The 21766-nt window shown below is 31.4% G+C and overlaps 1 protein-coding gene across 1 annotated transcript in view; it reads left to right on the forward strand.

Moving 5' to 3' along the window:
* Capza2 (capping actin protein of muscle Z-line subunit alpha 2) overlaps nucleotides 1–21473 on the forward strand; it is a 56911-nt gene extending 35438 nt beyond the window's left edge. Inside the window, exons 5-12 of the mRNA XM_048785918.1 lie at nucleotides 1897–1948; nucleotides 5049–5112; nucleotides 9803–10009; nucleotides 11625–11704; nucleotides 14887–14968; nucleotides 16178–16249; nucleotides 19738–19800; nucleotides 20531–21473. Coding sequence (XP_048641875.1) covers nucleotides 1897–1948; nucleotides 5049–5112; nucleotides 9803–10009; nucleotides 11625–11704; nucleotides 14887–14968; nucleotides 16178–16249; nucleotides 19738–19800; nucleotides 20531–20671 — 761 coding nt within the window. The 3' untranslated portion in view covers nucleotides 20672–21473. The remainder of the gene's footprint in view (nucleotides 1–1896; nucleotides 1949–5048; nucleotides 5113–9802; nucleotides 10010–11624; nucleotides 11705–14886; nucleotides 14969–16177; nucleotides 16250–19737; nucleotides 19801–20530) is intronic.
* Nucleotides 21474–21766: the final 293 nt, after the last annotated feature.

Raw genomic sequence — 21766 nt, forward strand, 5'->3', positions numbered from 1 at the left:
CAGTAGCTCACAAACTCCCCTATAGTTCAGAGTCAAGAATAAATTATAATTTTAAGAAAGATTTGTCAAATACTGTTCTTATCTTGAATTAAAGACCCTACATATTTTTTAATCAGGAAGGTCCTAAAAGAACTTATGAGTTCTGAGAATTACTTTTCTAAGCCTCATTTGAAATTGACATTGAATTGATATGTCTGTGTTGAGTTCCCATAAATTTAGGCATTTAGGATGAGGCATTAAATAGGTCTAGAGTGGAGAGTGAGCTGTGAAGTAGAAGTAAGATATAGAATTATCTAATAAATTTTAACTTAGGGGATATTTTAAAGTTAAAAAGAAATTAACTTTAAAGGAGAAGTCTTGTATCAATTTGTTTATTTTCATTGAAAATGTGGAATCAGAATGATTCCAAGAGAAGCAAACAATTTTAGAATTATGAAGTAATAAATATCAGTTCAGTTCCAAAATGCTTTTTCCTTAGGCTTGTTACGTTAGAATAATAGAAAGATAGATTTCTGGTCTTCTTTCATTCTTAAAAACTGATTGGTAGGTCTGGGCTTGGGCTCCAAAATCTTTATTTTATTATTTATTTTGACTATTTTTTTAAAGCCTCTACCCACTACCCTGTGGTTCTAATGGGTAGCCTGGCTTAGAATTATAGCCTAATTCCTTCCGTAAGAGTAAAATTTTATTTTATTTTAATTCTTGTTAGGTTTTCCTTTCTTCTATACTCTCCTCATTAAAAACATGCTCTTTTTTTTTTTTCAAAGTACAACTAATTGGATTGAATAGATTTCTACTTTTAAATTATTTTCCCACTAAAACTAGAAAAGACATAACTATCATGAGATATCACTGTTGTAAAGTATTATATTTAAAATATTGAACATAAAATCATATTTAATAGAACTTCTCAGTTTGCTTTTTGGGATAAAAAATATACATAATTGTAAATGTCTGTATTTTAAATTTTTTATGCAGCATCTTAATGGCTGCCCAGTTTTACAATGTGTATAACTATAGCCTGTTCATCTTTTATTTAACCAGTTTCTTAATGTGAAATGTTATTTCTTTGTATTTTCATTTAATGAAAAAAATTAAGATACATTGTTTTATGTACTTTAAAATAGCAACTATGTAAGAGCCAAGTACTTGAGAAAAATAATGAAAGAAAATATACCAAGGCTAGACTAGAAGGCTTTTTGTTTTTGGTGAAACCGTATGATTTTTCTTTAATGTTTTATGAAGTGCTTGGATTTTCCTAATAAAAATATTATTTTTGAATTTATATTTTAATGATTAAAAGCCAAATGTCTATGTAATAATAGTTGAGTCTAAAATTAGGACTGACTTAAGAACCAGTTAAAGGGAAATCTAATGATTTGACTTACTAGTCAAAGAAAATATAATTATTCATTTGTTCCTTGAACATTAGCTATAAAAGAACAGAAATATCTGCATCTGGACTCTGGTCACAAACTGTTACTTAATCACTTTTTTTTTTTAATAGAGAAAATTTATTTGAAACTGATTGTTGTGTTGTCAAGTTAAGAGGCATAGTCCTGTCTTTTCTGCAGATCTTATCACACCACTTTTCTGATGTAGCTTATCTCTACTTTAGTTCTTTGATAATACGTTCCAAACTTCCTGTATCAACTATTAAAAGAGTACAAAATTGTATGTATTTCTATTTAATTCCTTCTTCTATTTCCTAAGAAAAATGTTTTATTTTGTTAAAATACTACGGTGTGTATTTTGTGAATATTTTTGGTCATTACAGTGATATTTGATCTTGCTTTCTATTGGTGGGGGTGTTAGCACATAACTAAAACTATCTGCATTCCTTATAGTTTTCAAACAAAACATAATAATATAAAAAACATAATGTTTGTTTTATAGATGTTCGGTTACTGCTTAATAATGATAATCTTCTCAGGGAAGGAGCAGCCCAGTAAGTATTTCATATTATAGTAACATAACTAAAGTGACTTGGAGAAAGAAAAGATGTTTTAAAAGTGATTTTTATGCACTAATCCCTGACATAGGTGTTTGTACATCAAGTTCAAACATGTGTAATATGTATGTACTAGACTCTAGGAGAAATATTTTTGATCACAAAGGGACTTAGAGACTCAACTATAATATAAAATTCTGTATTTATGGTATGTTTGGCCAGTGGTCTTATATAAATCATTTGCTACTAAATTTGACATTTGCACAATTTGGTAAATTATTTTTGAAATGGTAATTGCCTTAATTTTTATGTATATTTAATTTTATTATATGTGTGACCCTAGTAGATTTCTATATCTATGAGGTTTGGGAGTTTATTTTATTCATCTATAAATACTGAAAATAGTCTCTAACACATAAATGTTTACTGAATTTTTGCATGATTCAAAGAAGTGGGCAATTCTAATCCTAATGGCGTCATCTTTGGACTTCATCTCTTTTAATCTTTTTTTCCTTTTCCCTCTCTTTATCTTTTTGTGAGGGAAGGAAACAAGGCTGTTATTCTTTAGAGTGATTCTAACAGGACATCTTTACTAAAGGGCACAAACTCTCTGTGATTCAAAGTAAAATTAGACTTACTACTGTCAAATCTAGAATACTTTGAAACACCCTGAAATAGCCTTTTATTCAAAGACAAAAGAATGCCAGACTTCACTGTGATGATAAGATAAATAAGCCTTTCAGAGATTTTTCCAGAGTCAGATATGTCTAATAACAGTCCAAGTTAAATAAAATATAATAATAGAGGCATATCAAAGGCTTATAGAGATAAGTAAATTTTTAAAGTTTTATTTAAAGATGTTTTAAAATAAGATTTTAATATTAAATAAGGAAAATGGTGTAGCTAAGCTGAGGGAAAGTATCAGATGTGGTCTGATGAATAATAGCAAAGGATGTAAACTATAGGAAGAGCTGGGAGACCTTTGTTGTCACTATGTCTAGTAGAATGCTCAGCACATAGTAATAAGAGCTCAGTAAATATTTGCATGGTTGTAGGGGCTACTGAGTGAATGATGAATGGGTACATGGAGTTTTCTCAACAGAGAGACTTTGGAAGTCATCTAGTCTAAGATAATGATAATTGCTGTTATAGATGATGGGGCCCATTTTAGCTAATGGTAGGATTGGAACAAAACCCAGAAATTCTATTAGATTAGTGAGTACATTTTGCATTGTAGCATAATTGTCATAATTTAATTTGCTTTATGCGTGTAAGATATAATTCTACTTATTTCATATTCATTATTTCTAATACTAGTTTCCCTTTTCTTCCTTTACCCACTCCCCCCAAGTTAGAGGTGGATGGAATTTGATGTTATGGGCGGTAATTAGTAATTGCTTGGCTACGTTGAGGCAATTCTTAGGAAAATTACAGATTTACAGAATTAAGAAAATAAGAGGTGAACAACTTCCTTCTCCCTCCTTCTCCATGCACTTATATATTTACCCCCATCTTTTTTCGACATGAAGTATCAGGTATTTGATAGTTACTAATTTAATTCTGGGTTGCTATTTTTATATTTACTAGTCTCTTTGTTAACTTATCAGTAGTGCTTTGCTCAGTTAAACAGTTCTTTCTAGGGGAGGCTTAAGAGCTAATACAGTGAATAATTGGCTAAAAAACTTTTGAGAGGCATTCATAAATTTTAAAATTCTCAATATCTTAGATTTAATGGAATAAATATGATCTTTTTTGGCGGGGGTAGGGAGATTCTGGGGATTGAACCCAGAGACTTGTGCATGCTAGGCAAGCATTCTACCAACTGAGCTATATCCCCAAGCCCTCAAAATAAGTATGATCTTTATATCATTTTTTAGATAATTTTTCATACTATTAAGTTTTTCCTATGTATGACAAAATTATCTGATAATGTATTATTCTTTCTTTGTATGAGAGTAGAGATAGAGACTTTAATGTTGAATTCAGATGGTCACCATTTCCTTGCTCATCCTCTGCACTTCTAACATGGACGTCTGGGAAAACCTAACTGCTCTTTCCAGCTGTAGTTGCTCTACTGCCCAATTCATCATACACACTACTGCCAGATTAATCTTCAGAAGTACTTCTGTGTTTTTCTTTCTCAAAAAATTTCTGTGATGCTGCTTTGCCTCCCAAATAATCATTCCATCATCCATTCAAGGCACTTCAGTTTAGTAAATGTCACTGAAGGCCTGCTCTGTGCCTAGTGCTCTGAGGTTGGTGTTTTCTTTGGTGTTAAAAATCCTATGATGTTGAACCTGATTGGCTTCTAGGCATTTTGCTCATACTGGTCCCACTAATTGAAATACTCTTTTCTTACCCATCCCTCCAACATCTACAAAATGGGACAGACCCAATTATTTCAAGCCCATTTGTCAGTATCACATTCACTGTGACATTGTCCCAATTGTCTTCTTACTCTTGTGTTAACAGAATGTTAAAATTACACACACCATTTTACAGAGCATTATTGGTAATTCTCTTATGGTACTTTCTACTTTGTGTTACCGGTATGTTCATCCGTTATCTCTCTTATTTAATTGAAAACCCTTTGGTGCTGATTTTCACAATCTGTAGTTCGTTTCCTGGTTTTTTAAATATATACAGTACTTGAATAAGTAGCTATGTATTTTATAGATAGCTAATCTTTACTTTCAGGATTTTTAATGAAAAGGCCAGTTATACTTTCTGATGTAATTTTTAAAAATATTTTTTTAGTTGTAGATGGACATAATATATTTATTTATTCATTTATTTTTATGTGGTGCTGAGGATCTAACCCAGTGCCTCACATGTGCGAGACAAGCACTCTACCACTGAGCTACAACCCCAGCCCCCTGATATAATTTTATGTTGCTAACATTGGAAGCTGGATAGCAGTTTTTAAAATAGCTGTATCTATGATATATTTCTAGTTAGTTAATATTTATAATAGAGAATTATAATTGTATTAATCTTGCCATGTAGCAGAATTTTATTGAGAGGTGAATTGTTTAACTATCATTTTAAGAAGCATTAGATACGTAATTTTAAATAATTGGCCCTTTTTCTTTTTTAGTGCATTTGCACAGTATAACTTGGACCAGTTTACTCCAGTAAAAATTGAAGGTTATGAAGATCAGGTATGTTTAATATAAACATAGAATCTGGCTAATCCTTGTTTGGTTTAAACAACTCCAGTGACATGTGAGAATTATAAAGTGGTGTATGCTTAAAGATAAAATAAAATATTCATTTTAATCATAGGCACTTATTGACAAAATAATTTAAAATTAACTTCTGGTTTTTTTTTTGAGACTAATATTAGCAGACAGTTCCTTTTAGAAATACTTAGTTGTAATGCATTTAAGATTTTAGAAAATAATTGTTTTAAATCTACTTTCTTGTTTTTTATAGAAAAAATATCAATCCTTTATTAATCCGAAATCTAGAATATGTATTAATAAGATTTATGTCATAATTTGGTTGCTCTAGAAATCTACAGTTCTTCATGTGAGTAATTTAGCATTTAGTAATTATTAAATGTTTTTATTTGAAAATGCAAGTTAGAATTAAGTTAAGAAAAGCCACAAAAGGTCACTAGGTTTTTTTTAGAATTACTAGTACTTTAGTGATGATTATAGTGTTGAATCATGTCATGCCTATGCGAAATACAATTTATATAAAACCATATGAGGAAGGAAATGATAGAATATAAGATAAGTGGTTAAGAAGGAAGATAAAAGAAAGCCCTTAAGTGGCTAATTATGTGAGAGTTTGTGTTTGATATTATTCATTATATAATACATAGTCTCATAGTTTCAGGGGGAAAGTGAGATGGAGAATGCCTGTAACTGAAGAGAAACTTAAGCTTATGTAAAAATGTACATGTGTGATTACACAAATGTATAACTCCATATTTACTTTATTATATCAATTGCCTGAATTCTCTGGAGGTTTTGGTTTTTTATCCTCTTTTTTTTTAACTATTGTAAATATTGTTGCCTTGAATCTTTGAACCACTAGTCACATTGACATATGTTTTTTTTTATTGAGATAAATCCCTAAAAGGAAATTTGCAGAATAGAGAGTACATTCTTTTTAAATGCTGGAAAACTTCCAAAATCTTTTTATAAATATAGCATAATTTTAATACTTAAAAAATATAAAAAGTTTAATTGTATACTAATTTTACATGTGACGAGATTTTAAAACTTTGAATATGTAGGATCTAAAAATATATCAAAAAGAATAACATAGCAAAACTAAATACTTTTTTTAGGAATGTGAGAATGGTTCCATGGAAGGCAGTGTTTTGGTCTTATGTATTAACAGAGAAAAATCTGGTATCAGTAGATAATGAAAAAGATTTGAAAAACTCAGAAACCATTTCTTTTTTTTTTTTTTTAAGATAGAGAAGAGAGAGAATTTTTTAATATAATTTTTTTTCAGTTTTCAGTGGACACAACATCTTTACTTTATTTTTATGTGGTGCTGAGGATCGAACCCAGCACCCTGCACATGCCAAGCGAGCACGTTACTGCTTGAGCCACATCCCCAGCCCAAGAAACCATTTCTTATTAAAAGTAATCCCAGCAACTCAGGAGGCTGAGGCAGAAGGATCATGAGTTCAAAGCCAGCCTCAGCAAAAGTGAGGTATTAGGCAACTCAGTGAGACCCTGTTTCTAAATAAAATACAGAATAGGGCTGGGGGTGTGGCTGTATTGTTAATTGCCCCAAGTTAAATCTCTGGTATCTTCGCCAAAACAAAACAAAAAAACCCTAAGTAAAAGTAGAAATAGAATAAAACCTGTTAAAATAGAGTTGTTTAACAGAAACCAATAGTAAATATTATAAACTATAAACATTAAAACAATTTAAAATTAAAAATTAACTAATTATACCTACTTATTACAGTTATCATTTATCATAAATTAAGGTATACCACATAAAACAAGAGAATCAGAACTTATAAAGCTTAGAAAAGAAATCTCTATGGTGATATGTTTAAGGGTACCCAGAGTCTGTAGTAGTATAACCCTCAACCAAAAAAACCTTGATGAGATGATTGGATTTAAGGTAAGTACTACATGCAAAGTACATTAGCTGTCCTCTGTTGCAGTAGTTAAGTACCTAAACCTACACAGTGGAGATGGGATTGGACAGTTAATTTCACTTAAAATAATGTTATGAATTTTACATTAAGAAATAAACTTAACAAGAAACATACAGTAGTGTGAAGAAAATAGTAGTTGTTTTCATGAAAACATAAAACTAATATCTGGACAGTAGAAAGGCACATTGGCATTTCATTCTTAGAAACTTTTAAAAATTAATAATAAATTAATATGGTACAATTTGCATTAGACTACTGATCAGTTTTTTTTTTTAATTAGTATTTTCCAAAATTTTATATGAAAAAAATACATGCTTGAAATAATCAAGAAAAATGTACAAGAGAACAGTAAGGACAATGAAGGAGAATTGGAGAATTGCCTTACTAGGTAGCAGAAGATATTTTAAAACCAGTGTAAAGTCAAGTCACTGTGTTTTTATACATAGTGGATGAATAAGCCAATAAAGTGGCATGGAGAACCAGAATTTAATACATGAATGTATGAAAGTTTTATACAGATATCAGCACAACTGATTTCTGCCAGAAACAAAGTTAAGTTGAGGTCTGTCTTACACAATATACAAAGTTAAATTTCAAATGGATTAAAAAATTGTATAATGATGAAAATTTTAGGAGATCTGAAAGTCAGCATGTGCAATATAAGGGAAGAAGACCATGTTAAATAAGACTATAAACTCAAAAACTCAAAGGTGGGTATTTTGCAACATATAAATTTTTTGAAATTGTATACTGAAACAGATACATTAAGCAATGGTTTTTTTCTTTTTTTATTGATTTTTTTAAATAAATGACAGCAGGATGCATTAAAATTCTTATTACACATATAGAGCATACTCTAAATGGAGCCAGAGATATGAAAAATTGTGTTCTACATTAAGCAGTTCTTACAAACTGATATAGAGAAAAGAAAACCAGATAAGTATTAAAGAATATTTATTTACAGAAGAGCACATGGCCCACAAAGATAAAACAGTGTTTAGATCTACAGCCGTCATTCAGAAAATGAAATTAAAATTATACTTATTAGACAACTAAAAGAGCTATAATGCCTATTGATGGTGATAATGTCTATTAAAAATGTATAAACCCCTTACCTGCTCTTCTCACCACCGTTGCTGGTAATCTATCCAATAGAAGAATATTCTTAGCGCATAGTAAGATAACTGTGGTTGACAATAGTTAAATATATATTAAAATAGCTAAGAGGATGGGTTTTGAATGTTCTCAACACATAGCAATGATAAATGCTTGAAGTAATAGATATGCCAGTTATCCTGATGTAATCATTGCACACGGTTGAAAATATCACTCTGTACCCAGTAAATATATACATTTAGTATGTGTTGGTCACAGTTTTAAATTAAAAAATACATCCAATGGAAATAAAAACATTAGCACATAAAAATATGCACAACAATATTTGTTTCACAATTTTTTAATGTGGCCTTTCTCTCCTTTAAGAAAATAGAATATCTTGGACTAGGGTCGTGGCTCAGTTGGTAGAGCACTTGCCTAGCATGTGTGAAGCACTTGGTTCAGCACCACATATGAGTAAATAAATAAAGGTCAATCAGCAACTAAAAATTTAAAAAAAGAAGAAAATAGAATATCTAGAAATAAAATGATGATAATCAGTGGGAAATTGGCTGAATAAATTGTTAAGTCCTCATCATTGGGATATTATACAATCATTAAAAAGAATGGTAAGGGGCTGGGTATACAGCTCATTTGGCATTGTGCTTGCCAATCACATGCATAAGGCCCTGGGTTCGATCCCCAGCACCACAAAAAGAAAAAAAGAATGGTGAGAAGTGTTATCACAGACTTGGAAGATTTCTATAAGATGTTTATGTTTTTTTAAAAAAAGCCAAATGCAGAGCAGTGTGTTTGTGTGTGTACATTTTTATTTCATTCTTATAAAATAATGACCAAAAAATCATGTATGTATGCTTTTGTAAATATATGTATATATTTATGTATGTAGGATTTCATGATCATGAAAAATTTTAGAACAATGCGTTCTGTGCTGTTAGCATGATTTGCATCAGGAATGAATAAGTCCTGACATAGGTAAAATGTGAAAGAATGGGAAAGTTGTAAGTGAAGGAAAATTTTCAAAAATTAAAACACAGAATATTAAATTTGTGCATGTATAATCTAAATGTACATAAATAGGTAAGTTATGTTTTTAAAAATTTGAAAGTTAATTAAAAATAACCACAGTGATTAGTTTATAAGAAGCAGAAGCATATACATGAGAGCAGGTGAGACTGTGGGCCCCACAACAGGATAGGACAATGTACTGAAGAGCTTCTTCACTGGACTACAACCCTTCTTGTAACCTCTCTGATTGAAGGTGATCACTGGTTCCTTAGTTTTGAGGAAATGGAGTCTGATATCAGAAATAATAAACTAGTTCTCAAAGGAAAAGCTTGATTCCAGCAGTATACTAGAGGATGCATATTTTTGCTAGATGTTATGTTGGAAGAAAAATCTGATCTACTCTGAATGACATTGTTTTTACAGTTTACTAATTTGAAGTATTAACAGTTGTACCATGTGTGAAACCAGTCACTTCGAGTAAAATTGTTTTATAGTTTTTTAAGGGAAAATTTTAAGCAAATGTATACTAGTGTGTATCAGTACTTAAATATTATTTTAAATACTTTTTTCCTAAATTTATTTCCTTATTGAAGGTATTGATAACAGAACATGGTGACTTGGGAAATGGAAAGTTTTTGGATCCAAAAAACAGAATCTGTTTCAAATTTGATCACCTAAGAAAGGAAGCAACTGATCCAAGACCTTACGAAGCAGAAAATGCAATTGAATCATGGAGAACTTCAGTAGAAACTGCTCTGCGAGCTTATGTAAAAGAACATTACCCAAATGGGGTCTGCACTGTAAGTCATCGTGGGCAGCTTTTTAAATTTTATCTTACGCAAATGTGATGAAGTAGCAATTCCTAGGAATTTTACTATTTTTTCCAAAAAACTACTGTATTATTATATCGAAAAATAGAAAATGCATTGTACCTCGAATCAAATCCCTATAGAAATTCTAACACATTGATTAAACATGAGATTCTTTAATCTCATGTTCATGACTCACTTACATTAAGTCAAATTTATTTTCACTAATTTACAGAATTTTTGAATAAATAAAATTAATTGAAAGTGGAATCATGGGGCTGGGATTGTGGTTTAGTGGCAGAGTGCTTGCCTAGCACATGTGAGGCACTGGGTTAAATCCTCAGCACCACAAAAAAATAAATAAAGGTATTATGTACATATACAACTAAAAAAATTTAAAAGAAAGAAAGAAAATGGAATCGTGTCCTCAAGTATATTACAGTCAAATTTCTTACTTTTTGATGTGCTTCTTTCATAGGTTTAGCCTGTTTATGTTTTTAGGATGAAATGTGTAGAAATTAGTGCTTTTTTGTTTGCTTGTGAACTTTCATAAGACTGTACCAAGACAGGCTATTATTAAGCACCCAGTTTGTGCTTCAGTGATCTTCTCTATAGCTATAGTGATTTTTTTTAAATGCAGATCAGATTATGAAACCCCCCTGCTTGAAATCCTTTATAGAGATTTCCCATTTTATTTAAGATAGAGTCTAGGCATCTAAACATGACTTACAGAGCTGAGTAGGCTTAGCCTCAGTTTGCCTCTTCAACCTAAAGGGACCATATGCTGTGTTTCATACCTGCTTTCCCAACATAATTTTTAATATTACCAGTAGCACCCCATTTCTCTCATAGAAGTTTCCTGGTTAGTACTGAATTCATATAATCTGCCTAAGTATTTACTGTCAATGATTATTTAAGAAAAACAATATAACTAAAATAATATTTAAAATTCTTTGAATCATAACTTGATTAGAATTATTTTGGAAGAATATCTCAGCAAGAGTAAGAGAGTGGCTGAGTTTGAGAGCCATCATTTTTACTGGGGGAATTGAAACACACACATTATTACTTTGAAAGTAGCATAGGTGAAATAATAGCATTATACATCCCAGACATTCTCTTAATGATCTTTCTTGTCTGTAAGTACCCTTATCTTACCCTTATCTCGGTACTTTTAAAAATGACTCAAGAAGTGGTACCCTCTAAGATTGTGAAGTAAACAAAAATGATAATCACAAATTAGGTCCAGTTTTTATTTGTGGAAATAGCTATATTGGTATCTATATGTTGAAATGTATTATCTAGTTTCTTATGATCCCTGTGTTTGGAATGAAAACATGATAGATCTAATGGACACTTATGAATATAGTACATTTAGTTTTGCCCCATAAATTTGAGCTCATTTGTGATCCACTGATAATTTGATTTGGTGTGCATTTTTGAGAACTTGTTTTTCTAGTTACTATGTTAGAATGAGGACTTACTTTATATCCTTTTGTGTGTTTTTGCCAGAGTGCTTTACAATTTTAAATATTTTATGCATGTTTAAAGTTGAGCATTTTGTGGTCCTAAATTCTCTCTTGTTCTTATTTTCTTTCCTCATAAGGTGTATGGTAAAAAAATAGATGGACAGCAAACCATTATTGCATGCATAGAAAGCCATCAGTTCCAAGCAAAAAACTTTTGGTAAGTTAAAATTTTGTGTAATTGGAGAAATTTTGGTATTGATTATATTGTTGGGAGTTCTTGGTTTAATGATCTGGGCTGTACCTTTTTGTATATGATTGACTAAAAACAGTATATACATGGTATAAAACTTCAGCCTATACTGTCTCCACAAAGGACCTAATCATTAAAGGTAGCAGTAAATCTGTTGACATTCAGTGAAAAGAATGTGGGAGAGCATAGTGTTTTTGGAGAGTAGCAGGCAGCACCCTAAGGGAGCATGTGTACGTATAAGCAGCCCAATTGGCAGGCCCATATGCTCATTCTGTGAAGTGGGTGTTCCTGAATGAAACTTATGTGGGGAGGAGACAAGCAGTTATAAAGTGAAGAACCATTCTGTTGTGAATCTGGGGCCTCTGAAGCAGATGTTTTTATTGGGATTGCTTTGTGTTCGGTTGGCCAGTGTGGGGAAGTAAAATTACAAAAATATGCCTTGTAATTTTGCATACAAATAATTCAGTTATTCCTTATAGAATCTAGCCCCTATCAGTACTACTTGTCCTGTTAAGCTCAGATATTTGAAAAGTTGGTGACCTTTTTTATTATTAGACTTATTTCTGATATACTCCCTGTTCCAGGATTGAGTTTTTCCTCCAAGACTTTACAAGTTCAGAATTGAATGAAGTCTTTACTTTTTTCCCTTTTTTTATTAATACATGCTGAAATTATAAGAGTAAATAGTCATAATGTTTACCTTTTAAGTATATTATTCTGTAACTTATTAGCCAAGTTCATTGGTGGTGCTGTTGAGGGTAAGTGTCAGTAACCTCAATGGTCTAGTTTGGACCTTGGCCCGAAGGTGCCCCCGTACTTAACTATGTCAGACATAAATGCAAGGTTACAAGATTAATCAAGAATATTTGGAGAAATGCAGATCTAGCATCACAGAAGGAAAATTATTTCCATATCATTTCTGTATGTAAACATATGCCTTAATGACAACATGCACTTTCCTAAAGATACTGGCATACAAAATTACTTTCATGGACTTGATATAAATGTAGTTTCTCTATTTTAGCTCTGTAAACATGTAGTATTAATCTAGCAGAATCCTAAAGCATAAGGCTTTGCAAAATCATTATTAATACATTGTGTCAGGAAATACATAATAAAATCAATCTTATTGAGATTGAAGTACTGTTAAAGGAAAATTCTTGTTATTATCTTACTTTAATAAAATCTGTTGAAGATGTTATAATAAATTATTAATTAGAGGGGAAACGAAGTCTTGAGTTTTTGCATATACAAAGTGAAGAAAATGTCTCTTGGCATTTTATTTGCACTATTTTACCCCCACTCCAAGCCCCCCATATTGTTGATGTTACCTGAATCACCACTATGAGCATTGTATCATTGAAGTTAAAAGTGATTTTCACTTTTTGGAGAAGTAAATTATGGTTTTCCAAAGTACTAAATATCGTGGCACATTAATCTCATGGAATCTAGGTATTTAGATACAAAGAAACTTCATTTTACCTAAAATGTAGGTAAAATAAAAATTAGAAGAAACTAGTCTTGGGTGTTTCTTGGATTTCACTAGAGACTTTCTCTCCTTATTCTCTACTATTTCCTAAGTGTTTAGTGGTATTAGGGCTTAATAAATGTTTATTGAAAGAATGCATATTTGTAAGAGAGGTGTAAAATATTAAAGACTTGGCCACTTACTCCATTGCTGAAGGGGCACTCTCAGTGTCTCTGGAAGAGTTTTGAACTGGTTCTCAAATTGTTACCATTATTACTTGGACTGGAATTCCTTTTTTTTTCCCCTTTCTTTTCATAATCAATAATGATGTATGTATCTTGTCATTATAATTAGTAATGTATATGTTTAGAACTTACTAGTTGCTTGGTATTGATACCTAAATAAAAAGAATAACTTCTTTTGGAATCTTGAAACAAAGTGAACAGACCTAGGGTCTTTTTCTATCAAGCTGCTTTGAATGTTCTTGAATGTGCTGCTCAAAATCAAGACACATAAGAAAATTCTCTTATTTTGTAGAACATATACATTGTTATAATAAAACTTTGGAGTGGGGGCTGGTGCTATGGCTCAGCGGTAGTGCACTTGCCTGGCATGCGTGAGGCACTGGGTTCAATTCTCAGCACCACATATGAATAAATAAATGTCTATCAACAACTTAAAATATATATATATAAACTTTCGACTGTTAGGTGTTAACTCTAGGTAAGAGAGTACTGTCATTCAACAAACATTATGATTGGGTAAACTGCAAAAATATTAAAAGGAGCCCAGAAATAATTTTTATAGCAAAATCCAGTATGGTAATCCACTAACACTGTGACTATTTTAGAAAAAAGCTAACAGGTATTAATTTGCATATCAGAATGTCTTGTGTGCAAAGAGCAAATAAAGGTGAAAAAGGAGTTGCTATGAAAAGACTATCAGAAAAATAAGATGAAATTCACTGCTAGAGATAGTATACATGTTTACATTTTCTGTTTCTTACTATGAATGTGTATGACATTTTCTAGTCACTTCTTAAAAATTATTTGGTACTTTGTATAATTTAGGAGATGTTAAACTGCTCTAATTTATATGTATGGAAAACTCTGGTACTGTAACATTTATTTATTTTATTCTCTCTCCCTTAGTACTGGGAATTGAACCCAGGGGCACTCTGCCACTGAGCTACATCCCAGCTCTTTAAAAAAAAAAAAAAATTAAATTTTTGAAACAGAAACTCCCTAAGTAGCCCAGCTTTGCCCCAAATTTGTGTTCTTTCTACCTCAACCTTCTAGGTCTCTGGAATTATAGGTGTGTGCCCTCATTTTATTCATAATTAAAGCATAAGTGATTCAGTTGAACAAGCAAGTTAAAATTTTTAATCAAGAAATAGCATAATATGATTTAGTTTGAATTATATTTCAAGTCTTAGCTTTAAAATTCTGAAATGATATTTATTTTATAGGTCCTTTTTTATCATAGGGTGAAGATTAAATTAAATATCTTATAGCTGAACTTAACCTTTTGATTCTTTTGAATATTTCAGTGATTAAAAGTGAATGTCCAGCACCTATCCCCCAGTACTCTCACACTGTAGCATTGAATTTAAATCTGAAACTTAATATTGATTCAAATTGTTTTCCCTGCCTTATTTACAGCTGCTGTTTTTATTTTTAAGGAATGGTCGTTGGAGGTCAGAGTGGAAGTTTACAATCACTCCTTCATCAACCACTCAAGTGGTTGGCATCTTGAAAATTCAGGTATGAAACAACAAGTTTCTGATGTCTGGCATGTTCTGAACAAAGAAACAACTAATTCATGAGTTTACATTTTCATAGTATACCAAATGTCTTTTCCAGATTTTTCTTTTTTGCACAGTGAGAAAACTAAGTAGTTCTGTTTAAATCTTTTAAATAATCTTGCAGTTCATTCCCTAGTCATGAAAAATCTGCAAGGATAGCTGACAGATTCTAAAACACAGCTAAAATTAGATGCTGCCATTTGGTCTGCTCTTCATACAATTTGTTCATCTAAGCGTCTTCTGAGTTTGAGTTGTACTCTTCTGTCATCTCAGTTTAGTGGAGTTAGGTGAAGTATAATATTAAAATTTCTGTGGCTATATAACTATATATTACAATGTATAATCATATTACATATATTTTATAAATGTCTCCTGTACTCATCATATTTGGCTTCTTACCTGAGGTTCACTAGAAGTGAATTCTTTGACTCTTAATGTGAACTTAAATGTTTATATAGAACATTTGATAACTATTACAGGCTGATCTTTTTCTGTTTTAGTTCACTAATTTGTTCAATACATTTGTTGATCAACTGTCATGAAAGTAATTATGCCAAGAGCTGTGAAAGAATAAAGATGAATCATATTGCGGCTCTGTCGTCTGACTCTAGTATACATTTCTAATCTTAGACCCATTGCCTTTGTGTCTTGGGACCTGTGCCTGAGGAAACAGAGAATAGAAGCCAAGAGCGTGAAATTCAAAATCATATGAGTTTGAATCCCCAGATCTGCCAGTTATTATTTGTATGATATGAGGAAGTCATTTAAGTTCCTTTTGTTTGTTTCCTCATTCATTAAACAATAACATTAAAAAAGCTTGCCTGATTGAGGATTAGTTAATATGAGTAAATAATTAAAAGAGAAGCAATATTTTGAAGGGAATAATTTGAATTCAATTTTGGACATCTTGGATTTTGGTACCATTAGAACAGCTTTGAGGCAAAAGTATCTGGCAGACAGGTCAGTGGAAATTATTCACTTGCCTAAATGCAGGAAAATGTAGACTGAGGACAGGAAAAGTCTTGCTAGAGTTCCAAAGGTCTGGAGCTCCACAGAGAATTCTGGACTAGAGCTGGCATGTATTCAGTCTACATTGATATAATTGCTGAAGCCATGAGGATCTTGATGGTTCCTATAATGTGTTGTGTGTAATTTCTTTTTCTAATAGGTTCATTATTATGAAGATGGTAACGTTCAGCTAGTGAGTCATAAAGATATACAAGATTACCTAACAGTGTCTGTAAGTATAATTTCACAGGAAAATGAAAACAATATCTTTTGTAAAACTAGAGGAGTTTCAGAACTAACATTTTAATAATATTTTCTTTTCTGATTCTGTTTTTCAAATAGATTAAAGGTGGTAATCATAATTCTGTACCTAACATTTTTTAAGCAGCTTTGTTGAGATATAACACACACCATTGAATTCATGCTTTTAAAATATAAAATTCAGTGCTTTTAGATTAACAGTTAGTCAACAATTACTGCAAATTAATTTTAGAACATTTTCATATTCCTATAAAGAAGCCCTCTATACCTTTCTCCCCAGCCCAGCCCAGCCCTAAGCATCTACTAATCTACTTTCTGATTTACAGACTTGCCTATTTTGGACATTTTATATGAATGCAGTCATAAAATAATATGCAGTATTGTGTGACTGGCTTCTTTCACTTAGCACATTTTCAATGTTCATCCTTGTTGGATGATACTTCATTCTTTCCTATTACTGGTATATACCTTTTAGCCATTCATCAGTTGATAGACACTTCTATTATATTTTTACTTTTTGCTACTATGAATATTCGTGTACTGTTTTTAGTATAGACATTTGTTTTTTGTTTTTCTTTAGTATATACATAGGTGTGGAATTGTTGGATTGTGTGGTAACTGTATTTAGTATTTTGAAGACTTTCCAGACTTTTCCTGAGTAGCTGCACCATTTTACGGTTCCAAGCAGTGTATGAGGATTACCATTTTTCCACATCCTCGTGAAAACTTGTCTTTTTCATTATAGCTATCCTAGTCAGTATGAAGTAGTATCTTATTGTGGTTTCTCTTTGCATTTTCCTGGTGGCTAATGATGTTGAACATTTTTTCATGTATTTACTAACCATTTGTATGTCTTTGGAGAATGTCTGGTTAGTTCCTTTGCCCATTTCTTAACTGGTTATTTCTGTTTTTATTATTTAGTTGCAGCTGTCTATATATTCTGGATACGGATCTGGGATCAGACATGTGTTGTGTAAACATTTTCACCCTTTTGTGTGTTGTCTTTTTCCTTCTTGTTTTTTTGTAACAGGGATTGAACTAAGGGACACTAGACCACTGAGCCACATCTCCAGCCCTATTTTGTATTTTATTTAGAGAAAGGCTCTCACTGAGTTCCATAGCTCCTCACCGTTGTTGAGAATGGCTTTGATTCTCCTGTCTCAGCCTCCCGAACCATTGGGATTACAGGCAGGACCCACTACGCCCAGCTCTTTTTACTTCCTTATTAAAATTATTTAATTAATTTGTTTATTTATTCAAATTAGATATCTATGACAGCAGAATGCATTTAGATTCATTGTAAACAAATGCAGCACAACTTTTCATTTCTTTGGATGTATATGATATAGCGTTGCACCATATGTGTAGTCATATGTGTACCTAGGGTAATGATGTCTATCTCATTCGACCATCTTTCCTGCCTCTATGACCCATCCCCTCTCCTCCCTCCCCTTTCCCCAAAGTTCCTCCATTCTTCTCATGCCCCCCCCCCCAATTATGGATCAGCATCCACTTAACAGGGAGAACATTCTCTTTGGCTTTTGGGGATTGGCTTACTTTGCTTAGCATGATATTCTCCAGCCCCATCCATTTACCTGCAAATACCATAATCTTATTCTCTTAATGCTGAGTAATATTCCATTGTGTACTGCAAATTGGTGCAACCAATCTGAAAAGCAGTATGGAGATTTTTTAGAAAACTTGGAATGGAACCACCATTTGACCCAGCTATCCCACTCCTCAGTCTATACCCAAAGTTCTTAAAATCATCATGCTGTAGTGACAGAGCCACATCAATGTTTGTAGCAGCTCAATTCACAATAACTAACTGTGGAACCATTCTAGAAGCCCTTTGATAGATGAATGGATAAAGAAACTGTGGTATATGTATACACATTGGAATATTACTCTTTTTACTTTCTTAGTGGTATAATTTGCAGAACAGAAATGTAGTATGTATATAGTCTCATTTTTCTTTTATTATTTGTGCTTTTGATATATATTACTAGAAACCATTGCGTAACCCAAGGTCATAAAGGTTTGCTTCATTTTCTTCTAGAGTTTTATAGTGTTAGTGCTTACATTTAGGTATGTGATCCTGTCCCTAATTTTTAAACTGCGTTGTATGTTATGTTATTCTTTCTGTGGAATATAGAACTGTTTTCTTGTGAATTTTTTTTTTACCCCAAAGATATTGAGAATATAACATTAAGGTGACATTTGTCCATAAATGTTTGTGTTCATATATAAAAATACCACTTTAGTATAAACATTAATTGCCAGTGTACAAAAATTAGCAAATAAACAATAAAGAAAAGTTATTTTTAATTTTAAGAAAGTTTTAACTCTGGAATAGAGTGGATACTACCCCAGACAAAGATGCTGTATGTTTTAAAAAATTCTACAGTATTTAGATGGTTTCTACAATTGTGCTAGGTACTATTCTGGTTGCAAAGTCTGCTAGGGAAAGAAACCTAACTTCTGTAAGATTTTATGTGGTACTGAGGATCTAACCCAGTGCCTCATGCTTGCGAAGCGAGCGCTCTGCCACTGAGCCAAAACCCCAGCCCACATGTCATGTTCTTTGCATAACAAGAGCACTTGGTATTGTCTTCTTTGGGAGTGTGATGTTAGGGAAAAATTCTTCCTAAGAGAGATTTGTTCAGAAAATTGTAGACTATGGGATTATAAGAGTTGGTCATAGTGATTACCTTGGCTATTATGTTGGTTCTGAGTCTTAGTAATTTTTTTTTTTTTTTTACTTCATTGTATGTAGGTTTTGTTTTATTATTTTAGGAAAGAGAAAAATTTATCTCATTTTCACACATATATTTATGTAATGTATTTAGATACTCATGCACACAAAATATAAACAAAGGTACCAATGAATTTTACATTTTTAAAAAATGTAGATTTCTCTTGACTTTAAAATTAGGAAAAAGGTAAGCAAAACCAAATACTGGCATGTTAAAATTTTTTTCAGAAAATATTTAGATGGTAAAATAAGTTCACTTTAAACTTTAAGATATGCACTTCCAGATTAATAGTTTTGTATATTATTTTAGCGATAAACATTGCTTAGTAGATAACAGTATTTAGGTAAAGATAGTCATTAGTTAGAAATCTGTGTCTAATTTCTTACCTATAAAGGTTGTCTATTGGATTGCATCTTAAATATTACACTTGAATTTTCATCAGTGTACATTATTAAGATTTAACTTATTTTAATAAGTTAAATGTAGATACCAGGCTCATTCTGTGGACTTTTAAAATACTTTTGCCAGGTTCCCCTTGGACTTAGAGTAATTGATCATACAGTTTTCCTTTTACTTGTTACCATCTTCATCTGTGTTATTTATTAAATTGTAATATTTTATTAACCATGCATATATTTAAACATAATAGTGTCTTAGTTTTAAATTGCTGTTTCATTTACTTTTTGTTATATTTTTTATTCAGAGTGAGATGCAGACAGCAAAAGAATTTATAAAGATTGTAGAAGCTGCAGAAAATGAATACCAGGTATGATTTTTAAAAGTATAATGTATTTTCACTTATGAATGGCATTGAAATTTTAATTTCAACCATACTCCTGAGTTTTTTCATTTTTTTACCATATGAAATACAGTCATCTTCTTGTGTGTTTGCTTTGAGTACAAGGGCAGACTTGTAAAAGTAGAGCCAAAAAGAGTGGGAAATAAATTAAATTTTATAAAATTTGTAAAATTTTAAAAATAATAAGCCTCAACTTTAGCTAACTGAAATTTCTGAGTATGGGTCAAGTATGCCAAGATTTCTAATTTTAAGAGATGTTCCTTAAACTATTTGAACTGTTTGTAATCTGCTTTAGATCACATTTGATTTTATACTCTACCATTTACATTATTTATCAGTTTCTAAACTACACACTTGAATTTAAGCATTTAATTTGTGAATTAGATAAGTTCCTACCCCTTGTAAACAGTCATTCATAAGTTGTTCTGAATGAAATAATAAAATAGATTTAAAATGAGAACAAGTATTAAATCTAATTTATAATTTCATTTCTTTAAATTAAATTATTTAAAATGATTATAAGCTTCTTGTAAATGGTTATAAACAGCTTTTAATAAAACCATATTGGGATTTTTTTATTTGACTGTAAGCAGTGAAATAGGCTGCTTAAATAAAGATTGTTATGAAAACATTAATGTGTTATACATTGTTTTGTTCATTTCATTTGTTTTAAACTTCTGACTACTGTTTTTCATAGACTGCCATCAGTGAGAATTATCAGACAATGTCGGACACTACTTTCAAAGCCTTACGTCGACAGTTGCCAGTTACACGTACTAAGATTGATTGGAACAAGATTCTTAGCTACAAGATTGGCAAAGAGATGCAGAATGCATAAGATGAACATTGCATGACGGGATCATTTTAGTGTCTTTGCGTTTTAAAAAAAAAAAAATTGTTGCAAAAGTATTCAGAACTGTCAAGCTGCCCAGTCAACATGGGCTATTGCCATTTAAAATCACTGTAATTAATTAGTTTGGTTAGAGCACAAAGCTTAGCTAATCAACCATTATTTTTCTTTTTTTTTGTTCGAAGAGGGCTGAAAATGAGTTTAGTTTAAGTGTCCTTTACTTTCTGTTATTATTTCCTTTCTTTCTTACAATGAAAAGATGATTCCTCTAGTTTATGGTTAAAAGTTTTTGAAGTATTTCAAAAATATTTTACTTACTGTAACCCTAAAATTGTCTTTTGGCTTATGAAATGGGTAACTTTTGATATTAGCCCAATTCTTTTTAATGGGGTCAATAATGGACATTCTAGTTTAAGGTGGTTGATAGACTTAGCCATATATGCTGCTAAAGAAATTGTCTACCTTCCCTTCCCCTCACCTCTTCCACTTATGTAAGATTGAGATTAAAGAAAAAGCATTTTCTATATCAATTGTGTTAAACCTTTCAGTAAGGTTATTTAGCTAGCTTAGTGTTTAACTAAACTTTTTTTAAACAAGGCCAAGGTCTATTGCTATTTTGAGATTCTGAAATTAAATGAGAATACTTACTTCAGAAATGCATCTAATGCTTTTTTTCTTGTGACAGTTACGCAAATTAGCTTGAATTCCGTATGTCCCTGAGTTATTTTTATCATAAAGCCACAAATGTATTATAACAAGGCAAATTGTAATATATATAATCCTGAACTCATGACCATGTCTCAGTTTATTTTTTTTTCCTTGGATTGAAAAGTACTGAAATTCAATGTGACATTAAAATGAAAATTTTCCTATTTATTTGAGTACAAAATCACCAGTGAGTCCTATACTATTTTGAAATATTTTCTTTGGATATTGTAATTCTCAATTCATTGTAACTTAAAAAATCTGGGAGTACATATAGTGTGCAGTCTTAAGTTTTTCCATCTTCCTATGCATCATGAGCATGTTTGTAATATTTTAAAAAATAGATTTACTGATACCACAGGAATTTTAAGCCTGTGG

This window comes from Marmota marmota, unplaced genomic scaffold (assembly GCF_001458135.2).
Source record: "Marmota marmota marmota unplaced genomic scaffold, marMar, whole genome shotgun sequence".
Lineage (NCBI taxonomy): Eukaryota > Metazoa > Chordata > Mammalia > Rodentia > Sciuridae > Marmota > Marmota marmota.